General features: G+C 47.6%; 1 protein-coding gene across 1 annotated transcript in view; it reads right to left on the bottom strand.

Annotated features, from left to right (window-relative positions):
* Nucleotides 1-21960, bottom strand: part of celsr2 (cadherin, EGF LAG seven-pass G-type receptor 2) — a 79767-nt gene that overhangs the window by 47760 nt on the left and 10047 nt on the right. Inside the window, exon 2 of the mRNA XM_064304694.1 lies at nucleotides 7599-8258. Within this exon, the coding sequence (XP_064160764.1) occupies nucleotides 7599-8258 (660 nt within the window). The remainder of the gene's footprint in view (nucleotides 1-7598; nucleotides 8259-21960) is intronic.

The raw sequence follows: 21960 nt of genomic DNA, 5'->3' as shown, positions 1-21960 counted from the left end.
AGCCTCCGCTTTTCAGCTTTTCAGGTCGACGGCGTTCATCTGGCGCGGCCACATTTCCCGTGACAACACGGGGGCCACAGCCTCTCAATAAATCAAACTTTATTAGACGCGAGACGCTCGGACAGAAAAGGGGGAGCCGCCTCACCTCAGAGCGGCGGCTAAAGCCGAGGCAAAGCCGGTAAAAAGCAGGCCGAGCCGGTCGAACCGAAAGAGGAACCGCTCTGCGCCACCGAGCTGGGGGGAGAACCCCCCCCCGAGAACGGCGGTGTCGGAGGCCGCAGCGCGCCTCTCTGTGCGCGATACCTGGGAAGCAGGCAGCGGCCGAGCGGCGATTGGGGGGGGGGGTCAGGGGGGCTGACGTAACCCCCCCCGGGTGAACCTTTGGGACACAGGTGGCGACGTGACCACGTGACGACGAGGCCGGCGCGGTGTCCCCCCTCCCCTGCTCCAGCCCGGGCGAAACAGCGCGTGAATTATTCAAGCGGCCCCTCCCTCCGCTCTGCCCGCGACCCCCCAAGACCTCCCTCTCTCCCTTTGTTTACTTCCGACATTAATCATTAAGGCTGCCGAAATGAGACTCGCCCCCGGGAGAAATCTCTTTCTGAAGTCAAGGGGAGATGCTCCTTCCCTGAAAACACACCCAGACACACGCACACGCGCACACACACACACGCCCGCACACACACATACATACACACACACACACGCCGCACACACACACACACACACACACACACATACACACACAAAACACACTTTCAGGGCTTCATGAGGAGAAGGCAGTTTTACACAGGTTCTGCCTGAACGCAGAGCAGCTCAGAATCCATAAGAGCGCACAATGACTCAAAAGATTACTGCAGAACTGCCATTTCACGTTAAGCAGAATGGTGTCATTATGGAGAACGGAGTGTCTCTCAATAGTTCACACTCTGCTGGACCTCGATAATTAACATCTTCGAAGGATTTGCAAGGCTGAGAATTCGCGTGGAATCGAGCCTTTGGGAATATTATTTACCGAGTGAAACTTAACTCTTCATTGAGCACCAAATCCCCACCTCAGCAAGCACACATAATTAGACCTTACTATCTTTCAGCCCTCCTTCACCTCAGCCCCAACCCCCCCACCCCCCAACCCCCCCAACTCCCTCCACCACCCACCCCCCTCCTCCTCCTCCCCCACCCCCAGCACACTCCTTCAAACAGAACCAGTTTGTCTGGAGTTCTCAGGGAGAGGGCCCTGTCTGGCATGACTACCTCCCCTTGAAGCATACCCTTCCTGCCAAGAGCCGAGAACTCTCTAACCCCATTCCTCACTCCGAGGCGACGTCCACAAAGCAGGTCAGACGAACGGGAAGCGAGGGCCGCAAGGCCTGGGCCAACACGCTCAGCCGAGCGGAGACGCCGTTTCCAAGCGCTAAAACCGCCCCAATTCCAGGGAAGGGGGGTCGGGGGGAGGCGTGAGTACACCATGCGCTCAGGGGGTGTGCGAGTGAACAGACCCACGCCGCCTCCTCGCCGGAGCGCAAGGCCAGCGGGAGTCAGCTCTGGCCCGCGGCCGTCGGAGCTCCGGGATACCACACCGGGCCCCCGCTGGAACTACTACCCCCTGGCGTAACTCAGCGGAACAAGCCAACGCCGGCGGCCCGGAGAGCTCGCCGACAGATTTACGGTCGGCTTTCTGTGAGCGGAGCGAGCCGTCCACTCAAAGGCCCTTTGAATCGTCGTTAACGAGCGCATGCGGCCGGCAGCACAGGTAGATTAAGGGCGAAGTAATTATGCGCTTTGAGCTGCGAAGCGGTCTTTGATACGGCCAATGCGAAAAAAGGAAAATAGAAAAGAATTTTAAACACCGCAGGAGGCCGCATTTAAAATGCAAATCTGTTATGAGTCCGGCACTTCACTCAACCCCTTTTCCCTGAACGCACTGAACACTTCAACCCTCAGACTCTGTGCTTCTGCGCATTTAGCATTCGTCAACATCGGTGTAAAACTACAGCACCTTCCCACGCAGAATGTAATGAGCTCTGATAAGCTTAAACATTCATAACAGTGCTGGAAAGCGACCATTTTACACTCAAGTGCAAGACCCGCCACCCCCCCCCCCACCTCCCACCCCCTCCCTCCTCAACCGAACAGTTGGTGAGCTCGGACCCGAACGTGCCCCCTATTCAAAGAGCGGGGGTGGCTAGCGCGGGGCTGGAGGGACAGAACGGCGCATTAAAATGAAGAGCACAGATGGAGGCATTGCCTGGTGTAGGTGTAACCGAACACACCGCCTCGACAAGTGGATCTGACCCTTCGACCTGCCGGTGTTTCTGTCGGGAGGCACAGACGGTCCTTGTTCAATCTTCCCCCAAATTTCCCCCGAGACCCCATGGGAAATTCACAGGAATGCAGGTGACCACCCCCAGTCAAATTCTCGGCCCTACAACTCGAAACCACCCCTCCTCCTCCGTCCGTGAAACTCATACGCAAGAACATAATTAATCCACCGCCAACTTGCGTCACAATGGCCTTCTCCAAGGGAAGGACACCGAGTCTCAAACTAAGCCTTATAGACTCAAAAAAAAGTTCTCTTACAATGAGAACATTTTTCCCAAAAGTAGTACATCACTCTTAGTTCTCCCTTTACAGTTGGCTGTTACACACACCAAAAGACACATAGCTCAGACAGCAGTAAAGGGGCACTATCATGTTCCGCGTTTTTACAGAAAGGATTTTTTTAAGAATCTCGTCAGTTGAACGCTCGATGGCGGGAAGGACGATCTCGCCGAATGTCGCTGCGGCGGCTGGCCCCGGACCAGCCGGAATTCTGCGCGACTTCCCATCTTCTGCCAACGCAATTATAAATAATTGGTCTTCTCGATGATTCCTCCCACTCTCCATCTGCCATCATCCGCGGTGCTCTCACACTCCAGCGCCCACGGAGAGAGGCCCCGCCCTCCGCACACCGCGCTCCAGCCCCGCTCCGCCCCCATCGGCTCACGCCCCAGAAAACCGCGGCGGCGGCACCGAGCGGCTCTGAGGGTCACCTGACCTCGCACCCAAGGGGTCGGAAGGCAATCGGCCGGCTGCCGCTTATATCACCGGGCGAGTCACGTGACCAGAAACGCCGCCGCTGAAACAGCACGCCGTGCGTACAGAGACGCGCACGTCCTGAAAACTTTCTGAGCGCTGTGAAGCCCAAACACACAACCCCCCGCTCCTGCCCGCACTCTCACCCTCACCCTCACTCTCCCCCCGACGCGTTAGGCCCTCCACAAAGCAAATCATAATAATTTAATAGGAAAAATAATGGCTGTTTATTTTCCCCTCTGTCAACCCCCCCCGGCACGTTAGCCTCTGAAAACGACTGAGCCTGAGGAGCGAGCCCAGTCAGTGACGTAGCAGAGCGGGGGGGGGGACGTTCTGACACGCTGAGCGAGGCGGAACCCTCGCGCTCGAATTCCCAAATTCCCCAAAAAACGGCGAGAGCGCACAGATGGCCCCGTGCGCGGCGGGAGCAGCAGACCGAAGGCATCGGACTGGATGCTCATTTGGCCCGAACTGTGAAGTGTGAAGCGGGAATGAACAAAAAAAAAAAACAATGGCGTAGCGAACGGCTTAAAAAGCACCATGGCCCGAACCTTACATTAAGCCATCCACAGAAAAAAAGGGTCTGCTTTTTTTGTTTTCACCTGCTACAGAATCGCAAGGGATCGCTTTCACGTAACTGGAGTAACAAGGAAACGTGGCTATAGCAGCCCGATTCTCTCTACCTGCCCGCTGGTTAATATCCAATCGTCTTACGGCGTTTCCCTCCAATACATACTGGCTCATTACAAACACTGCCACACACAGCCATATCTGCTTACAGCAATAAACAATCATTCAACAATGAGCAGGAAGAAAATCTAATTATACGGTAATTTAAAACACACATGCCCTGTGTATTAAACAACACTTGTGGCTCTTTTTCGAATAACTGCAGGGTGTTTTGTTACAGTGATCATGTGATATTTATATTTAATTATATTTAATTGGAGTTTGAAATTAATTTTAAATGCACTAGAATCTAAGAATCTTAAGGGGTACCTCAAAGAAAGATTAGCTGGACATAAAAAGCATTCAGAAAATCGATGGAGCTCACAGCTCACACTGCTCATATATAAATGACTGGAATGTCCAACTATCCCTGGCCATTTAACATAAAACTACAGTGAGTGGCCTTTGAATCTACAGACTACCTCGCTACCAAATAGCATGCTTTACTACCAACTGTGTGGCCTGCACATATGTATAACCTCATCAGTAAACTAATTACGGAGTTCGTTACAGCTACAGTAATCACAAATTATTTTATTAGTCATCCGCTATGTTTTGAAGTAGGAAATGGCTGTGCCTCTGGTGTGTGTGTGTGTGTGTGTGTGTGCGTGCTAAATCTAGGCAACAAGAAAGTGAATGATTGATTCTTGCAAATGTGGATGTAGTAAAGAGGAGTGGAATAAATTAGACATAGCTGCTTAGTTTATTTCGTACTTTAACAGTCCATGCAGACACTGCAGTATATCTGAGCTATAACAAACCTTTTATAAGCGGCTTCAGCATAATACTTTATTTCATCTTTTACTGTTGGAATACACATGATGCTTGGACAACAAGGGCCTAAGAAGCCTTTAATCTTCTTGTGGAAATATGATGTGGAAATACTGAAATAATCTATATCTTCAGAGGAAAGTGATACTTTCATTAACTGAGCTATGGCACTTATGAGAGCTCTGGCTGCATATTATGTGCATTTTAAAATCTTCATTTTTTTTTGTCCAGGGGGAAATTCATTGGCTGGAAACAGGATTTGCGCTGGCTCTGAAATTCATACATAATTGAGAAGCATCTTCCATTGTATTTCTGATCCTCCTAGTTTTCCGATCCTCGCTCTCTCTGGCTTCACAACAGCGCCACAATATCAGGCTTTAAGTTCAGGCTGGACAATCCAGTAGCCCTTCTGTTTCTCCCAAGCTGGCACCATTAAAGTCATGTACCATTAGCAAAACCAGCGGAACTACATTTACAGGATATAGAGTCTAAGTGGTACACTGCATCTTTAGAGCACCATCATTTCTCATGCTGCCATTTTACCTGGCACTCCATCTGTAACAAGCTTAGTCTTTTAAATTTAATACAGCGCACCATTTGTTCCTGTATGCACAGTGGCATGTAGGGACTGGGGGAGGGACCGGGTCATGTAAAATGGTAAGATGGACTGCATTTATATAGCGCTTTCACTCAAAGCGCTTTACAATTGATGCCTCTCATTCACCTATTCACACACACACTCACACACACACACACCAACGGTGAAAGGCTGCCATGCAAGGTACCAATCAGCTCGTTGGGAGCAATTAGGCGTTAGGTGTCTTGCTCAGGGGGGATCAAACCCGCAACCCTCCAACCGCCAGACAACCGCTCTTACCTCCTGAGCTATGTCACTATGTATTATGTGATAAGGATCATAAGAGGAGAAATTACTTTATTCGGCACATTCTGGGATTATTGTACCCAACTAGCTGTAAACCAAGAAAGCCAAGGCTGCCTGCTATTCATAAAGACACTAATCTTCCAAAGCAGTGTAGAATAGGCTGGGGAAGATCTGGGAACATTTGTCGGTTTTGAAATCTTGTCAAAAGAACAGAAAAGCACTCTAACGCTAAGTGCCCTTGATGCACAAAGAGTTCAATAGAGCACACATACACTATGAGTAGCGTATGTACAACTTCTCCAGTTTCTGAGAAAACAAGAAACCAAGGTTTTTTTTAAAAACTATAATGTGCATTTCTATATGACTGAAACCATTTTAAATGTGTACAGCACCGATAAAGATAATATAAGCGATAAGATACATTCAATCCAAGTTCTTTCTGGAAGCTCCTCATCACAACTAAATGAAGGTCAAAAGGTACCATTAGTTCTGAATATTCATATTGAGCCATCTGCATTTCCAACACTTATATACGATTAAGCGAATAATATGAATATAGGCAAAGGCCCTCACCCTGGCCATGCACATCTCAGGGCGGCAGTGTAGTATAATGGGTAAGGACCCTGGTCTTGTAACCTATAGGTCACAGGTTCGATTCCCAGGTAGGACGCTGCCGTTGTACCCTTGAGCAAGGTCCTTAACCTGCATCGCTTCAGTATACTGTATATCAAGCTGTATAAATGGATGCAATGTAAATGCTATGTAAAAAGTTGTGTAAGTCGCTCTGGATAAGAGCATCTGCTAAATGCCTGTGATGTGATGTGATGTGATGTGATGTGATGTGATGTGATGTGATGTGATGTGATGTGATGTGATGTGATGTGATGTGATGTGATGTAACACAATCTCAGGCTTTATCTGCAGTTCACAGGAGCAGACAACCCAAAGGGGACACAACGACGACTGGGTGAGAGAAATGTGTTCATGTCCAGGTAGGCAGCAGCGCTACTGATCATATAAAAGCCGCTTCTCCATGTTCATCCATAACCCAGTTCACTCTGCTTCCAAACACTAGCATGCCGTCCGCACCGCGGGACGGTTTTCAATGGAGGTTGGGCCTTCCATTCAACTCAACGGTGTCTTCCGCACCACCCACACTGTTGCCGCGCAACTTTCCCCCCGCTATGCGATGGGCCGAATTGTTTCGATTTCTGTCCCGTTGCTAGGTAACCTCAACCCTTCTAGGGGTTGAAGCCCATTCAGGGCTCCTGGGCCAGCCCACTGACCCTGCACAAAGTCACATGAGTGGGGCGATTCTCGCCTGGACAGATAAAGTGACAATCGCAGCGATCATAAATTAATTTGAGTTTGAGAGATATGGAAGTTAGCTGTGAAATGAGAAAAATCTTTTTTCTAGTTTTAATTATATGCTTGTGTAACTTAACTGATTGCTACTGCGCATACTGAGCGTTCCTGCAACAGTTTCACTTGCAACAATTTTCAAATATATTTATTTAAGGAGTTAGTTAAAACTCTGGATCAATACTGGAATAAGTAAGACTGCTGTAATTACTCGCTTGGCTGAAAATTTCATTCATAACAAAAATTATAGCTAAAGATGGCTTTACTGTCCATAGACATGTCTTACAAAGAATATTCAAATAGATGCTTAAGTTTGCATGGGAGACAAACTCTGGTTAAGTCTATTTGAATCAGGAATTTTAATGACCGGGCTTAATAAAGATAGCCATTCAGCCCGTTATGGTCCACTCTACAGAGATGCTGGAACATATGATCATTTTTATCTTAACGTGACAGATAGCATATGCAACCATTTCCATGTTTCCCTTCACTCAAGCTCCAGTTCATAGCAAAGTGTTTGTCTGAGATGCCTATGACAAATTTGCAAAATGCCTTACGAGAATTGTATTACAATGCCAAATTGGTAGACTGGTTTTGCTAAGCACGATGCATGGTAAAAATAACTTTTTGTTTAAAGCCCATCAAAAAAACAAATCAAGCTATATTTCATATCTATGACAACCATGACAGTCACAAGTAAGAACGAGCCTTTAAGGAAAGACAAAATGAATGACATAAGTAAAAAGGCTACCTGCACACCTGCGATGTGCAAACTCACCGGTGTAGTCCTCGAAGCACTCGCAGGTGTACCCCCCCTCGCGGCTGCGGCAGACGCCGTGGGCGCCGCAGGGCTTGGAGTAGCACAGGTCGATCTCCGTCTCGCAGAAGTCGCCGGTGAAGCCGGCCGGGCAGCGGCAGCGCAGGCCGTTGATGGGGTGGATGGGCCGGAAGAGGATGGTGTCGGAGGCGACGAAGGGCGCCAGGCTGTCGAACTTGAGCACGGAGACGCACTTCATGTAGTTCTCGCAGGGCTCGCGCAGGCAGATGTTGTCGTCGAAGGGCAGCACGCGCTGCGAGGAGAAGCGCGCCAGCAGGCTGCGGTTGAGGTAGAGCCGCTCCTGCAGCTCCTCCGAGCCGAAGTAGGACGCGCCGCCCCGCCCGCCCCCCCGCCCGCCGACGCCCGCCACCGACAGGCTGACGTTGAGGATGCCGGCGGCGGCGCCCACGTCCGTGTCGTCCTGGACGTTGAAGATGACGACGTCCTCGCGGGCGGCCGACAACACGCGGGCCACGCCCTCCAGGAACTGCGACAGCAGGAGGGACAGGAAGCGCTCCTGTGACGTGTCGGCCAGACGCAGCGTGATGCTGTTGGACAGCATCTCGTCCGTGACGATGGTGACCTGCAGGAGGCACTGCGCCGCCACTGTGTGGATTCCGTCTGCGGGCACACGGGAGGAAACCCACAGGGGGCGCTGGTGAGCCAATGCGACATTTAAATTTAAGCATGTCTAAGTCAAATGCAGCCGTGGGCCTATATATTTATAATATATTTCAAAATGAGTTTCACACATTTAAAAATGTTTAGTGCTTGACAAAACAATTTGCCTGTTCACATAACAAAATATGGACAACACTATATTTTAGATTTAGAATATGGAATAAACTAGAGCAGGAAAACAGCACTATACACAAGCCAAAGAACCACTATACACAAGGCTTTTTTTTCCAATTGCACTCATGTAATTCACCACCACCATCTACGCAGACAGCAGAGCATCTGAAGCACATGACCTCCGATATATTCCCCAACAAACCAGTGACCTTTTTTCCACACCACCAGCTACACAGAATGCTACAGGAGAGCCAGTGCTAATCGAAGGAGAGGATCTTTCACTGAAGGCAGCTGCTGACTTGCAGGTGGTGATGCTGCAGTTTTAAATCAGGGATGTTTAAGGTCAACCTACCCAAGTTGGACAAAGCAAATTATATCCCTATGCTTACTGCGTGAACTGGACTTAATGTGTTCGTGGTTAAGAATAGGCTAACTGTTACATAATGAGTATTGTACCTTATCGGAACTGTGCTTTGCAGTTGTTCCCATGACCTTCGGTATGCACTAGTTTTCGCTTTGCTTTGGATAAAACCGTCTGCCAAATAAATGTAAGGTAATGTAACACAATGCTATGATGAAGCCCATGCTCAAAATAGCATCTAGTCGCGATGTCTAGCCTACAGGGGTCATTCAGTGCACTTGGAAAACACCTTTAGAAACTTTCAATAACAACAGAAATGATTTAGGAATTTTTTTTGGCTCTCTCAAATGTGTATTCCTATAAGATTTTAAAAAATATATATATGATGTTTAGGACTGAAAGTAACAATGCAATAACATTTGTCACTGACAGATCTTTTGCTGCTGGACAGCAGATTACCAATTGCTTTTCAGGCACCCGAAGGAAGAGAGCCAAACACGTAATCAAATCAAACCGAGAGCGAAAACAAGCTTTCGCCTTTCCCTAAATAATCATCAATGGGCGCCTTTGTTTCAGGGGCCTGGAGCGGAGCCAGAGAGCGAGAGAGAGAGAGAGAAACCCCGGAGCTTTTTTATAGACAGGAACCCACACAAGCAAACAGCGCTGTCCAGGCCAGCAGCTCCCAGGCCGGGCCCATTGTGGGCAGCCAGGGCCAGAAAAGGAGAGAGGGCTCTGTGTTTAACAAGGCTTTAATCCGGACCTCTTCAGCCCAGACACTCCAGGTCCCCAGCCACTGAGGTCCCCAATTAGAAAGGGCTCAGAAAATTAGAGGAGTGTAGCATACACACACACGCACGCGCATGCCAAAACACATAAACACACACGCGCGCGCGCACGCACGCACACACGCACACCCACATGCACACGCACGAACACATAAACATACACACGCGCGCCACATGCACGCACACGCACAAACACATAAACACACACACACGTACACACAGACACACAGAAACACGCACACATGGACGGACACATGCAAATACGCACACACACACACACACACACACACACACAGTCACACACGCATGCACGCACACATGCACACACATACACACAGTAGGCTCCCAAAAGCAGGCATATGCGCATGTGCTTACATGTACATTTGCAGGATACGCAATGCATACCAATCACTTCAAAAGTAGGACAGTTACAGCAATGTTCAACTCAGTGAGAGAATAACGTTTTCTACATTTATTCCCACAAGACACTTAGAGGGCGCAAACACTGCAAGAGCTTCAGCTTAAATTGTGAGGATTTCGATGTTACATTTGCAGTTACTGAACGGAACAAATTATGTATTTTTGCGTTTGAGCACTTGCTCTATTTAGCCATGTTGAAGAAATGCTCTCTTGAAACGAGATAGGGAGGGAGGGGGCATGGCCCCTAGTATCTGCTGATTTTACAGACAAAAATTCGTCAATGCATTCGTCAATAATTCGTAAATCTTTCCCCTCCCCCCATTAAAAAAAATCAATCAACGGCAAACTGTTCCAGATTCAGTAGTACAAAACTGCCAGTGTCCAGATTTCGTGTCTTCCATGGAACATGTGACGGAGGCATTAAACTCAGTGGGCTGATATAGTAATACAGCAGCAGTGCACGAAGGTCAAGGAACTGGGCCTGCTGGTTCAATTCCCAGGTGGGGCATTGCCGTTGAAGAGTAAGGTACTTAACCCAAATTGCTTCAGTACAATACGCAGCCGAATAAAGGCACTGTATGTAAAGAATGTAGCCTAAGCTGTGTAAATCGTCCTGGATAACATCAGCCAACAGCCTGCAATGCAAATCTTCTTTACCTCTACATGCGGATATGGTTTAATGCAATGCACACGTGACCAGTCATCTTATCTAAGGATTGTGTAGCGCTGACCTTTCCTGACCTATTCACAGATCATATACCCTCATTGGGTCTGACAGCGTTGCGCTCACCTTCTCCAACACAGCCTCTTTATCAGCGGGAATACTCTCACCCTCGGAGAGCAACCCCCCCCCCATACTCTCATCTGTGTGCCTGTGCACTATAAATACATCTGCATTGCACTCTAACTGAGGTTTCTATCCACAGGTAAGAATTCACATGGGCAATACGGACTGAAAAAAGAAAGGTACAGCAAACAGATTAGATATGCGAGGTAATTTAGCCCCCCCCCCCTTCAATTACATGTGAATTGGGGGCAGCAGTGTAGTATAATGAGTATGGAACTGGTCCCGTGACCTAAAGGTCAGCGGGACACTGCCGTTGTACCCTTGAGCAAGGCACTTAACCTGCACTGCTTCAGTATACAGTATATCCAAGCTGTATATATGGACGCAATGTGTAAGTCGCAATGTAATGTACTGTAACGTGGAATTTTCTAATACAGACATAAACGTGGGTATTCACATAGGCTCAAATTGTGTTCCCACAGTCTGCTCTAGGCTGTTTCGGAAGTCATGTGAGCAGAAAAAACCGACCAAATACCCGAGTGGCTTACTGCTAAAGCCATTCGCCACAAACATGGACCGAGCCCTACAGCTCATAAATATGCAGATTCAAGCCTTAGTTGTGCCATTTCCTGACCAATCATGGCTCAGGTGAGTCAATTTGCTCGACCCCCGTCGGAGGAAGGGTGGGCCCAAATCATCCGGGATACGTTCCTGAGGACACAGCTAACAACATGCCGGGCAGCCACAGCCGCCATCGACGGGACAACGCGACACACACCCTCCAACTGCCGCTAGATACCTCCAGTAGAACTGGCCTCAGATAGGACAGTGAAAAGAGCATGTGTCCACTTTATCCACTTTCACTGCGTACATGTCTGCGTACCCAAGACCAAATATTTACACCTTCTCCTGGGAATCAATACAGGAAGCACCACAGCATGACATATTATTACAGTCTGGATAGAAGAGATACACTACTGCAATTATTGTCAAAAATTATGACTCATTTGCTGCTGAATCTAAATAATATGAATAATATAATAATATGAAGAAGACAGAAATTTACCATATATATTGTATAGGCTATATAAATAGAACTGTCTATAGTGTGAACAAACGAGCCCACTGGATAATTGAAATGAACAAAACCATTTATAATATGGTCTTCTAACACACATCCAATGAACGGCAAATTCTGATTGAATCTTAGGGGGGAAAATGTAATAAAGCCATACAGCTAGGCTATACGGGTCATTGTGTTGCAATTCATTTTTAATTTGCTATCTGATGTACCAATTACGTCCATTTATATATTATAAACATTTGCTTAAATAAAGAGAAATAGAACGGGACAGAATCCATGGCCTCATAACACAACAGTAACTGAAAGCAGACATGCGTCACTGAACACTCTTCTGGACACGATTCTCAGTATTCATCCCAACCTGGGGCAGTGAACAAAGCATTGCGAAGGTCAGTTACATACATAGCATATATTCAACCCATATATCCATACATAGCATATATTCACCCGTACTCTATATACATACATAGCATATATTCTGCCCATAGTCTACATTAACAAATGGCACATTTAAATTAAGGTTGTGTATGTGTGCACACACATTTCCATAAATTTTTGGATACATTCCACTGACATTTGTGGGAAATGTCCATTTGTTTTATTGGTGGGTTTGCAGCATTCTATTACCCAAAGAAATGTGAAGTGTGTATGGAAGCTCAGCTCCCTGTGTTTCCCCGCTGGATGTGTGACGCGTGCAGCATCACGTCTCCAGGGTAGCGAGAGCAGGAGAAGGATCGTAAGAGAAAGGGCCGCGTGGGGGCGCGACGCGGACGACGCTCGACCCGCCGACGCGTACGATCCGGACGGCGAGTCCCACGCGTCCCGCTTCTCACAGCCGACCCGGGGCTTCCCCGGCACGTCCTGGCGGACGCGTTTCCACAGCACGGCGTTTGAACGTAACCGCCGTCTGCGCGCTGCAGCGTCTCGCGCGCGTATTCGCAGATTTAACGGCGTACCCGCCGGCCCGGAGCGACGGGACGGGCTGAGACGGTGACGGGAGTCGCCGCTCGCCGCGTGTGGATCACCTGACTCCAAAAAGCCTGTCAGCAGAACCATTTAACACGCTTTGACTGACAGACACGCTTTGACTGACAGACGCCAGCTTATCTCTGACGCCCCCGCATCCCTGGGCACGCTCACTCAGTTCGTCGGCTTCTGGCTAAATTGAATTGCGCCACAGCGGTCGAGGCGCGCAGTTCTGCATTAATGCATGCGCGCATTTTAAACACGCGTGGAAAAAGAGTGATTTGTGTCGGTCCGTCCACTAATAAACTGCATGACATCTTTCTCTGGTCCAATTATGCGGACAATTTCTCACGCTGAAGCACAGATCAGCGAGGAAGATTCGACTCGCCCCCCCATCATCACCCGCCCCCCCCCCGACCCCACTCCCCCGTGAGCTCGTTCTGATGAGTCACCGTGCCTTCCCCGGGAGGAAAATGAGGTTTCTGCTTAAACATTGCGCTTGGGTACAAGAACGACCGCCAGTTTTTACCACTTTCACATTTGTATCTCTTCACGTCTTGTATCAACACCCGTAAGGTAAACAGCTCAGAGCGATTCCGCTTGTTCGTGTCCAAGTGACATTTCGTACGAGCAATCAAACACTTTGGAGAAACGCGGCCAGCGAGTTGCTATGGTTTTTGGCAAACCCACAGCGATGACAAATAGAGAGCTGTCAATAGATCCTGCACAGCTGAAACGTGTTGGAAGTTATTTTCCTGGGCTCACATCAAGCAAGGAAATGAAGTCTGTTGGTCAAAAGGAAGACAGAATTGCGCAGAACTGTCTTCACTGCGCAGTGTGTTAGTGACCCCGGCATCACAGGCCTAGAGTGATGGGGGTTTTCGGCTTTGGAGGACACTGCCACACAGTGCATACCGGCAGTGTGTATTCATTGATGATAAGCTACAGTTTCAGCCAGGGGCAGAGGATTAGCGGTTAGCGGACCTGCGGCAGTTCGCCCGTTTTTTTTCGCCTCGCACATTAATTAACGCAGACTCTGAGACCCGGCGGATTCCGTCCACTGTTGCCGTTTGATGATGTAACCGAGTTCCACGGTGACATCACCTGAGACGCTGCCGCTCATGAGACGGTAACTTGAACCGTCTTGGTCACTGAAGTTCCCGAAAAAACGCGCTCCAAAAAAATAAAAAAATAAATATTACCCCTTCAATGTCCCGGGGGTTTCCTCTTGCAGACATGCGAGCCGTGATTATAGCCAACAAGGCTTGCCAGCATTTTTATACAAGCTGGGGTGCAAAGCTGGCTCTAGGATTTTTAGTGGCCCCAAACAAGAATGTCTGGGAACGAACAGATCGTGGACCAGGGAACCGATCTCCCCTGACACATAAATAACAATACTGTAACAATTAAAATGTCTTACAAGAAAACTTTCATTCTGTAGCCCAGGGATAATTGTGGCCCTAAATAACTGCATAAAGTGCTCTGCTGGGATGTTACTGCCCTAATTTATGGCTGAGCACCACCTATGCAGTAGCCTCTTTGTACTATGCACACAGTTCTTCTCCCTAATCTATCCAGGATTTTTCTTTTTTCATTCGTTCCCAGTATTTACACACAGTGCCTGATGTACCTCAATGGCAGCCAGCATCCCTAGTTAGTTACTCAAGATGCAATTAATCTGCCGCTGAATGAATGAATGAACGAATGAATGAATGAATGAATGAACGAACGCCAGACTCACATTAGCCGATTACAAGGCTGCTTTATCGCGATCCATAAGCTGCGCGATTATCCCGGCTGGCTCACGGCTAGCCACAGCCTTCGTCAAATGACTAGAATTACGGAGGCTCACACCAGACTGATAGTGCATGGAGCAGATTAATGCCGATTATGAAGCACCTGCTGAGGAAGGGCTGACGGCTGTGAAAGAGCCAAGCGACAGGTCAGAGAGCGAGACAAGCAACAGGTCTGAGTCCGAGTGATGGATAAAACCAGGGCCAAGTCGCAAGGCAGAGCTCGGACCATGCGACAGGTCAGAGAGCGAGCCAAGCAACAGGTCAGAATCTGAGCCAAGCGACAGGTCAGAGCTTGAGCCAAGCGACAGGGCAGAGCCAAGCGACAGGTTCGAGCCCAAGCTCAGTGACAGGTAGGAGTCCAAGCCAAGTGACAGGTCAGAATCTGAGCCAAGTGAAGCAGAGTCGTAACAGGTAAATTGGCATGCAAACACTGGCCAAGTCGACAGGTAGAGCCAGAGCCAAGCGATAGGTCAGAGTCTGAGCCAAGCGATAGGTCAGAGCGCAAGACAAGCAACAAGTCTGAGTCCAAGCGAGGGGTAAAACCAGGGCCAAGCGACAGGTCAGAGTCTGAGACAAGCGACAGGTCAGAGTCTGAGCCAAGTGACAGGTCAGAGTCCGAGCCAAGCTACAGGTCAGATCCAGAGCCAAGCTACAGGTCAGAGTCCAAGCCAAGCGACAGGTCAGAGTCTGAGCCAAGCGACAGGGTACAGCCGGGGCTAGGAGACAGAGCAAAGGCCGGCTGATACAACAGCGCCGGACCACGGCTCTGTCAGCCCTGTGTTACAGCCCTCCATCAGCCTCCACGTGCCAAGAACTCCACACCCCCCCTCCCCACCCATCCGTGGCGCCAGGAAGAGATCAAGCCTCTCCACGTCTGCCAGCGCATTCATCAGCGCATCGTTTTGCTGCAGCGAGCGTCTGCCAGCGAGGTGAGGGAGGAGCAGGCCCTCAGGAGGAGGCTGAGACCTCACAGCAAGCTGCTACACTCTCAGAGCTGTGCTTCTGTTCCCTTCGAACGCACATCTCCATGTGAGGCCCTTCCACCCCGGGAGGCTAACTGCGAGGCACGCCCAGCTCAACTGCCACGACCAGAAGACATATGGAGAACCGTCACGTGACCAACGCAGGCGCAAAATAAGAAGCACTGGGAACCCAACGAGGGGAAATGAATTATACCAACAAGAGACTGCTCAGATTAAATCACATATAGTATGCAAGTAAGGCACAGCAGTGACCTGAGAGGCTCACTGGATATTCTGAATTTGAGGGGAAAATTTTGAGAAAACATATTTTATTTTTTATTTTTTAAATAAGGAAGGAACAAAATGAGAATGAACATACGGAAGGTTCCCCTAAGAAAACATAACAGGCAGAGCAATTTTCACCAAAAGTCGTCGTGTAATTCATTTTGAGTCATCAGACGTGCACTTTCTAGAAAAATAAGAGTACAACCAGCACAAACTGCACAAACCCATCGTTGGATATTCAGTGGGCTAAACAGTGTACAAACAGTAGAAGTCCAGTGCTAATTATAGGTCCTAAGTGTAATTTTGGCTATTTCCTGCAAGGATAGATAAAAGACAAAAAGAAGAGGCCTAATAGGTAAGAGATAGATGGCGGGAGAGAGAAACAAACAATGAGAGAATGAGCACCTCATAGAGGGCAAGTGGGAGAGACTCGAAGGAGAGATTTTGGTCAGTTGGACAGTGTGTATTCCATCTCTCAGGCAGAGAGATCAAGGAAATGACAACACGGCCAGCACAAATTTACAAACTGTCCAAAGTTCCAGCAGTCACATTGTGAAAAATGTGCGCAAATCAGAGTCAACCGTTCACAATGAATGTTTGCAGGATTCTCAACCTTTCTGAGTGCTGCCTACATACTTGCTACATGTAGGAACATCTCAGATCTAAGCTACTCTTTGAGGTGTAAAACAACCACAAAGTTGAAATAATGGCAGTTAACATTTAATTGAAAATTAAATGCTAAGAAAATTAAGCCAAATATATGGGCCACAGTCGCACCACAGAGACCAGCACGGACGAGTTCCGCGACCTTCAAACGCTGAGGCAAACGGCGAGGACGGGGGGAGAGACAGTTCAATGGAATTAATTTGACAGCGTTTACCCTTGGACTCCGGGATAATTAAATACATAAATTACTCCATCTAAGACTATCTGCCTTGTCCTGGCTAATGTGTGACTGCTGCTACCGCAGCTATCCAGGCATATGTTCTCTGTGCAAAGGAGCAGCTTTGCGTTAAGGGTCACCTTGAAAGGCTCCAAAAAGCCTGCACAGTACACGCTGTAATTTTACTTTAACCACTAAACAGCTGATCCAAAGGAAAAAATGTGCCGTGTTCTTCAAAACAACAGAAGGGCAGCAAAAATGTTTGAGAAGCTTGGTCAACCAGGTGGAACTAAGTAATGCGATCATCGTTTCGGACGCGTGAGCGCTGCCCCACTTTAGGGACCCGCGCCCGAGCCCGCCTGCACCCAGAGAACAGAGTCGTGCGTCGGACATGTTTACATATTGCCCGCGATCACCAACAAGGCGGCACATAACAAGACACGACATCCTGTGGGCCACAGAATGTCACGCTACAGTTTAAGGTCCAAGATGCTTAATTTCTTATGCCGTTCGCTCGCTAATTGGGGAGAGGGGGGTAGGGGGGTAGAGAGAGAGAGAGGGAGAGAGAGGAGGAGAGGGGGGGAGAGCAAGAGCGAGTGAGAGAGATGGAAAGTGGAATGTAAAAAGCGAGAGAGATTTACACATGCATATTCTGTTCATATATATATATATATAGGCTACCCATTTCACTGCACTCATCACAGGCTAAAAGACTTTAATGCAGCCCCATTTATGGTAGAGTTCCAAGGATGTCATGGGAACCAAATTAAAGTTCTCTTCCATTAACACTGACATGAACAGGGGCCAGCTCAGCAGGAGGGCGGGCATAATCCACCTCGCCGGCCAATCGGCAGCCAGAAAACGAGGGGGCCCCAGCGGTGATTAATGCCCCAGAAAGAGGTGAGGAAGTCAGCGTCTTCGGTGTATGGATGCTAACACGGACAGATGGTGGCAACTGCAATGGAACTGGAAGAGAGGGAGGGGAGGAAGGAGAGAAAGGGAGGGAGGGAGGGAGGGAGGCTAAAGGGCCCAAAGTATTAACCCCTACTTGCTCCCGACAGAGACCTTTATCAGGACAGCAGGAGGACGGTAAGCAGGCACAGCCCATCGCTCAGATCTCCACTTGACCAAAAAACTCACCCAGACCAGAAACCCCCCCCCCCCAAACCCCCACCGACGCCCCCACCACCCCCCAGATAAAACTCCCTGCACCTGATTCGCACCGAACCACAAACCCCATTCAGCAAAACGCACCTGGAAGCCTGAACTGTCCCCATTTACAGCCACTCCCCCATTTCACACCGATGTGACATCACAGTTGACCCGCAGGGAAAGTTCTGCGTACAGAGGGGTTGTTTTTAAAAAAATTTTTTTTACAGATTTTAAATTTGACACAAAGCCAAAACTAACAGACATCATAGAAAAAAAAAATACAGGATGGAAAAAATAAGTAGGCCTATCCGAAGTGAAATGCTGCTTAAAATATGCTAATGTGAATATCTGATGCACTTCAGCTCACAAAAGAAATGGTAATTACTCAGCTACGGTCATCAACATCAGTGTCCTTTAACTGCATTTGCACAAATGCAGCGGTGTAAAAACACAGATTGGACGAGCACAGTAATGCTTTTTATGGAGATTTCACTGCGCAGACCCAGAGGCTAGGATACATAAAGCACTATCAGTAAGATAATGGGAAGATAAGGACGATAATGGAGAAGCAAGCCTGAGCAGGAATAGCAGAGCGAGCGCCTCTGATCTCCAGTCTGTAAGCCAGGCAGTCAAAAAATAATAATTATACAAAACTTCTACATTACGTGCTAATATGTACCAAGCACCAAACTGTACACCATTTCAGAACGCTGGAACAGCCCGGCCCGAAAAACTCCAGAAGAAGTTATCAGTCTACAGCCGAGTATTCTCTCGGAGGGGTGATCCGAGAGCAGATGGATGTTCAGCTCTAAATTCCACATGACGGTGGGGATATTTCTTTTTTTTTTTTTTTTTTTTTGATAAAATAATTATTATGTGGTGGTCCAAAACTCAAGCTGAAACACTCCCCGGGGAACACACAGTGGGCCCCTGTAGCAGTTGCCAGTTGGAAGACATGCAACTGTCTGTCTCAGCTGGCACCCACACAAAGAAAGAACACGGGGGGGGGGGGGGGGGGCAGGGGGGGTGGGGGTGTAATTGAGAGATGTCATAAACATCGCGGTAATTGTCAGACCTTGTGATGTAAAAAATCTGAGTTGATATCACAGACATGAGAACAGAAATAACAGACAAGAGATGTACTAAGCCGTACTAACCCAGCAGTCTATATTAATTCTGCGTGTGAATGGATGTCACACAGTTAACCGTCATTAGCTCCTTTAATTAAAGCCAATAGGCTGGGAGTCAATGGGAGTGGGCTGTAAACCTCTAATTCTCTGTGAGCAAACACAATTAAAGGTGGTGCGATTTCCATATTTAGACGCGCCTGATTAAAATGAGCGTGTTCCAGTGACAAAAAATGGACGATGAACGATCTTCAGTCTCGTCCACTGAATCGAGTGAGAACTGTTCTTTTTTTATTATTAATTACTGTTCAAATTGGCTCAAGATTGGCTATGATCTCCATTAGTTTCAGTTGTGACCTTCTTTAAAATTAATGCAACGTGGTCACATCATCCAAAAATAAAGACAAAAATGTAAAATTATGAAAATGAAATGCCAACAAATGAATAAAAAAGGAATAAAATTGAAGAAAAAGAAATTCTCAAAGCATATCAAAAATATTATTTAAAATAAATTTATTTATGTTTTAATCCAATTGGAAATACTTAAGAAGTCCATCTTGAACAAAGTGTGGCTGTTCCAGTGGGTTCAAAGGGTGCGTCCTGCTAGGAGATGGTTCCAAGACTACTTGTACAGATAAATAAATTTAAACGCATATTCATTTCATGCTGTAATTAATAAATAACAAAGAATTCAGGATCACCGTTTGGAGGATAGCCTTACTGTGCCACTTATTACGAAGTAGGTTGTGGTGTTTTTTAAATTGTAATTGAGCTACTTAAATTTCCTGAAGTAGTCCTTGTTTCTACCTGCAATGAATCCGCTAGGAATGTTGTTTTGAAGCTACGGATCAATACGTATTGATTCATGCGCCGTGTGCATGTCAGCCTGTTTGAAGGCTTGTCTGAGAGCTTTATGAGCTGTTATTATTATTGTGCCATTTGAGCACAAGCGTAATTATGAGCACTTTTTTTCCCCACTTCTGCCAATCATGTGAACCTTGTTTGATGTGTTAAAATGACTGTAGAACAACAAAGGTGGGAACTGAGCTTTCAATCTCTGTTCAGGGAGCTATTGCCAGGGCTTTTTATGCTATGCTATGCTATGTTATGGCCAGGGCTTTTTAAACTACGTTATGCTATTCTATAGCCAGGGCTTTTTATGCTATGCTGTGACCAGGGCCTTTTATGCTATGCTATGCTATGCTATGACCAGGGCTTTTTATGGTATGCTATGCTATGCTATGCTATGACCAAGGCTTTTTATGCTATGCTATGCTATGACTATGCATGCATGACCAGGTAGCCTTTGTATGCTATGCAGTTATGCTATGCTATGCTATGTCCAGGGCTTTTAATGCTATGCTATGCTATGCTATGCTATACTATGACCAGGGCTTTTTCCAAAATCTCTACCCGTTATGACTACTGTCACTGCAGCATCTGACAGTTTGATAACCTTGACAATTAAAAGAACCACCTCGCGGCAAGGTCGCCAACACACCAAGCACAGGTAATCTGTTGTCTCACGCCTGTTCCCCAGGCTTTAGAAAGACAGCACACGCGACTGGAACATGTAACGCACAAACAGCACGCACAAAAATCAATGGCATTCTAAACCATGCCAACCTGTTGCTCATAAGCACCGTATGGAATGTAGCGTGTCATTCGTAAGAGGCTAATAAAACAGCTGAAACGCTGGATATAAAGCCAGAGAAATCTGTTCTAGCACATTAAAACATCTTTGAGGACCATAAACAACCATAAAGATTTGAGTAGCTGGAAGCCATTCTGTTTAACAGATCCCCCCCTGGCATTTAAATCCTTCAAACAAACGGGGAAACAGGCTACACTGGCGCTTAGTGCCTAAATGGATTATGCGCAATTTCAATTTGGCCCCAGAATTTCCTTTGGTGGCGCATTCGAAGGAATCGGTAACAGTTAAGAAAGAGCCACGGAAACCATAGCAACTGTTATCGGGGAGACCGTCCCCGAATGACAGGTGGACCACAGCGGCGGCGGCTGGCGCGCAGGAGAAGATTCCGGGTGCGCGCCAGTCTACCCCCCCCGCTGTGAAACGGTGCGGAAGACCGCGGCCATTACTCCGAGGGCTTTCGGAAACCCGACCCAGACAAAGGAGCGCAAGCCAAGGCGAGGCACGGAGGTTCCATTCTCCCTCTGTTTACAAACACAGGGGCGATTATGAGGGGCTATCAATGTACACTAGCGCCGCTGGGCCTAACCTTTCTATGCCCCCTGGCCTAGTCCCAGTGCTTTGACCCCCCCCCCCCCCCCCAGAGTACAGAGATGATGTCATCCCGCATACATCCAGACCATTGGAGCGACAAAGCAGATCGAGGCCCGCTTCGGACAAAAGGGCACGTCCCATTGAGCAGCGAGCAGAGGGCAGGAAATCAAACGCTCTCTGCAGCATCTACGTGTCACAATTCAAAAGGCCTCCGACACGCAACGCTCTTCTTCTGTGGTGTCCCGAGGTCGGAATTTGCTCCGAGGAAACAAACAAAGAAGAAAATGAACACAATTTCTGATGGGCTTTACTTCCAATAAAGGAATTCCACCTTGAACACAAGTTAAACAAAGACCAGCGCCTGGACTCATCCTTCAAGACTTCAAAATATGCCTCACTGCCAATGGAAAATATGCGGCAAAAATAAATCTTTGTTTAAAAAAAAACAAACAATTCCTGGTGCTTATCTCATGACTCCTCAGTATTATTTAACAAATATTTATGTGTCAGACAAAATAATCCTATTTTTTGGTTGCACAGTGATGCAAATATCTGTAATATTATTAAAACTTACATTTTTATTTTTTAAAAATGCAAACACTGTTAGAAATGTGCTGAGTGATTTATATGTTTAAAAAAAGTATTTTGCATAGTAAGTGGTATACATGCATACAA

The sequence above is a fragment of the Anguilla rostrata genome, chromosome 13 (assembly GCF_018555375.3).
Source record: "Anguilla rostrata isolate EN2019 chromosome 13, ASM1855537v3, whole genome shotgun sequence".
Taxonomy (NCBI): domain Eukaryota; kingdom Metazoa; phylum Chordata; class Actinopteri; order Anguilliformes; family Anguillidae; genus Anguilla; species Anguilla rostrata.
The sequence above is the reverse complement of the archived record's forward strand: the minus strand, read 5'-3'. Positions and strand labels throughout refer to the sequence as shown.